At 45.6% G+C, this 1905-nt stretch overlaps 1 protein-coding gene across 1 annotated transcript in view; it reads left to right on the top strand.

Moving 5' to 3' along the window:
- Positions 1 to 1905, top strand: part of LOC103595738 (protein sidekick-1-like) — a gene marked incomplete at its 5' end in the record, with an annotated part of 238324 nt that overhangs the window by 59785 nt on the left and 176634 nt on the right. The window contains 2 exons of the mRNA XM_008579197.1: positions 30 to 180; positions 892 to 1129. Coding sequence (XP_008577419.1) covers positions 30 to 180; positions 892 to 1129 — 389 coding nt within the window. The remainder of the gene's footprint in view (positions 1 to 29; positions 181 to 891; positions 1130 to 1905) is intronic.

Below are 1905 nucleotides of genomic sequence, written 5' to 3'. Positions count from 1 at the left end.
GAATAACTCATCAATGGCCTTATCTTTAGATTTCGAATGAGGCAAGTGAACATTGTTGGTCCAAGCCCCTTCAGTCAATCATCTCGGGTCATCCAGACTCTGCAGGCCCCACCCGATGTGGCTCCAAACAGCATCACAGTCCGAACTGCCAGTGAGACCAGCCTGCGGCTCCGCTGGGTGGTAAGTTGGGAGTCGGGAAGGGGAGGCTGCAAGCATGATAGTCTTGAGGTGGCCAGAGCACACATGTGAATCCAGAGCTTAGTAGTTTCTTAGTCATGCCCTTTTCCTAGTCAAAACTAATCCTGTCATTAAGCCAAAAAGTATTACATTTTACAATTAGTGTTGGATCTCAGACTGGCTCAGGATCTCTTCTTAATCAGTAGCATTACTCACTCTCTTCTTGGAACTGAGGCCTATCCTTTGGGGGAGGAAAGCCAATGGTGCTGCCTGCTGGACCTGTAAGTCCTTAAGCCAGGTCAACATGGAACTGGTGCTCAGTGTTTGTAGGAGAGCAGTCTGATATTTAATCAGAACATTTCCCTACAAAATTAAGCCAAAGTATATTAAAAGAAATTATGTCCAGCCAAAGTTACTGGCAGAGTTTCATTTTATTCACAGAAGGAAACTGTCAGGGAAAAACAGAGTAGAAGTTTGTAAGAATATTCCCCCATGGGCCGGCCCGTGGCTTACTTAGGGGAGCTTGGTGCTGACAACACCAAGTCAAGGGTTAAGATCCCCTTACTGCTCATCTTTTAGGGGGAGGGAAAAAAAAAAAAATATATATATATATCTTCCATGGAATTGGCCTCATAAGACAGGCCCATCCTTTGAGAGCTTTAGAGGTGACAGGTCTGAGACGTCAGGTCATCATGGACCACTGTTAATTTCCAGCCTCTGCCTGATTCCCAGTACAATGGGAACCCCGAGTCCGTGGGCTACCGAATTAAGTATTGGCGCTCAGACCTCCAGTCCTCAGCACTGGCCCAAGTCATCAATGATCGACTGGAGAGGGAGTTCACCATCGAGGAGCTGGAGGAGTGGACTGAATACGAGCTGCAGATGCAGGCCTTCAACGCCGTTGGGTCCGGGCCGTGGAGCGAGGTGGTGCGGGGCAGGACACGGGAGTCAGGTGAGAAGAAGGCAGTTCCAGTCCTGGAGACACAGACCTTTCCATGTCTCCTTAAAGGTGGGGCTTAGTGACACTGAATCTTCAAATCCCAGGTTGAAAGCATCTCCTTGACTTGTCCCACTTGTCTATGTTGGTGCTTTCCTAACCCACTGGTTAGGCCAGCGTTGATAAGAATTTAAGTAAAACTTCATTAGGTCCCCAAGCCATTCATTTGTAATTAATGATGAATTCTAACGGGGGCTGGACTCACATTATTATATTTTTAATTAGAAATAATTTTCACTATCAATGATGAAAGCAAGATCCTATGGGGAAACTTTAAAATGGAAGATATTCAGAACCTCCTCCTCACAAATCAATATGGGTAATATGTTAAGATAGCCTACACTGCAGTGAAAAATAGACCCCCAAAGGTCAATTGCTCTGGTATCACAGAAGCTTATTTCTCACGCATATTGTCTTCTAAGGTGGGTGTTCCTGTTTGGTAAGTGGCTCTCTACCATGAGGGGATTCAAGGATCCAGGCTCTGCTATTCTGTAGGACTAGTCACCTTCTGCATCTAGCTACCAGAAAGGGAAAGAAAGAACAAAGAATGGACACACCTACCTCTTAGAACCCATCCAGAAATGACACACAGCACTCTGCTCATAGTCATCAGGCACAGTCATGTGCTAATTGCCAGGAAGAAAGGGAAAAGTATTTTTGGTCAAAATTGAGTAGTCTCTGCTGCGTTATGCTAATGATGAGCATGTCCACCTAATCTTCTAGGCTTTACA

Source organism: Galeopterus variegatus, unplaced genomic scaffold (genome assembly GCF_000696425.1).
Source record: "Galeopterus variegatus unplaced genomic scaffold, G_variegatus-3.0.2 Scaffold1829, whole genome shotgun sequence".
Lineage (NCBI taxonomy): Eukaryota > Metazoa > Chordata > Mammalia > Dermoptera > Cynocephalidae > Galeopterus > Galeopterus variegatus.
This window is presented reverse-complemented; position numbering and strand designations above follow the sequence as displayed.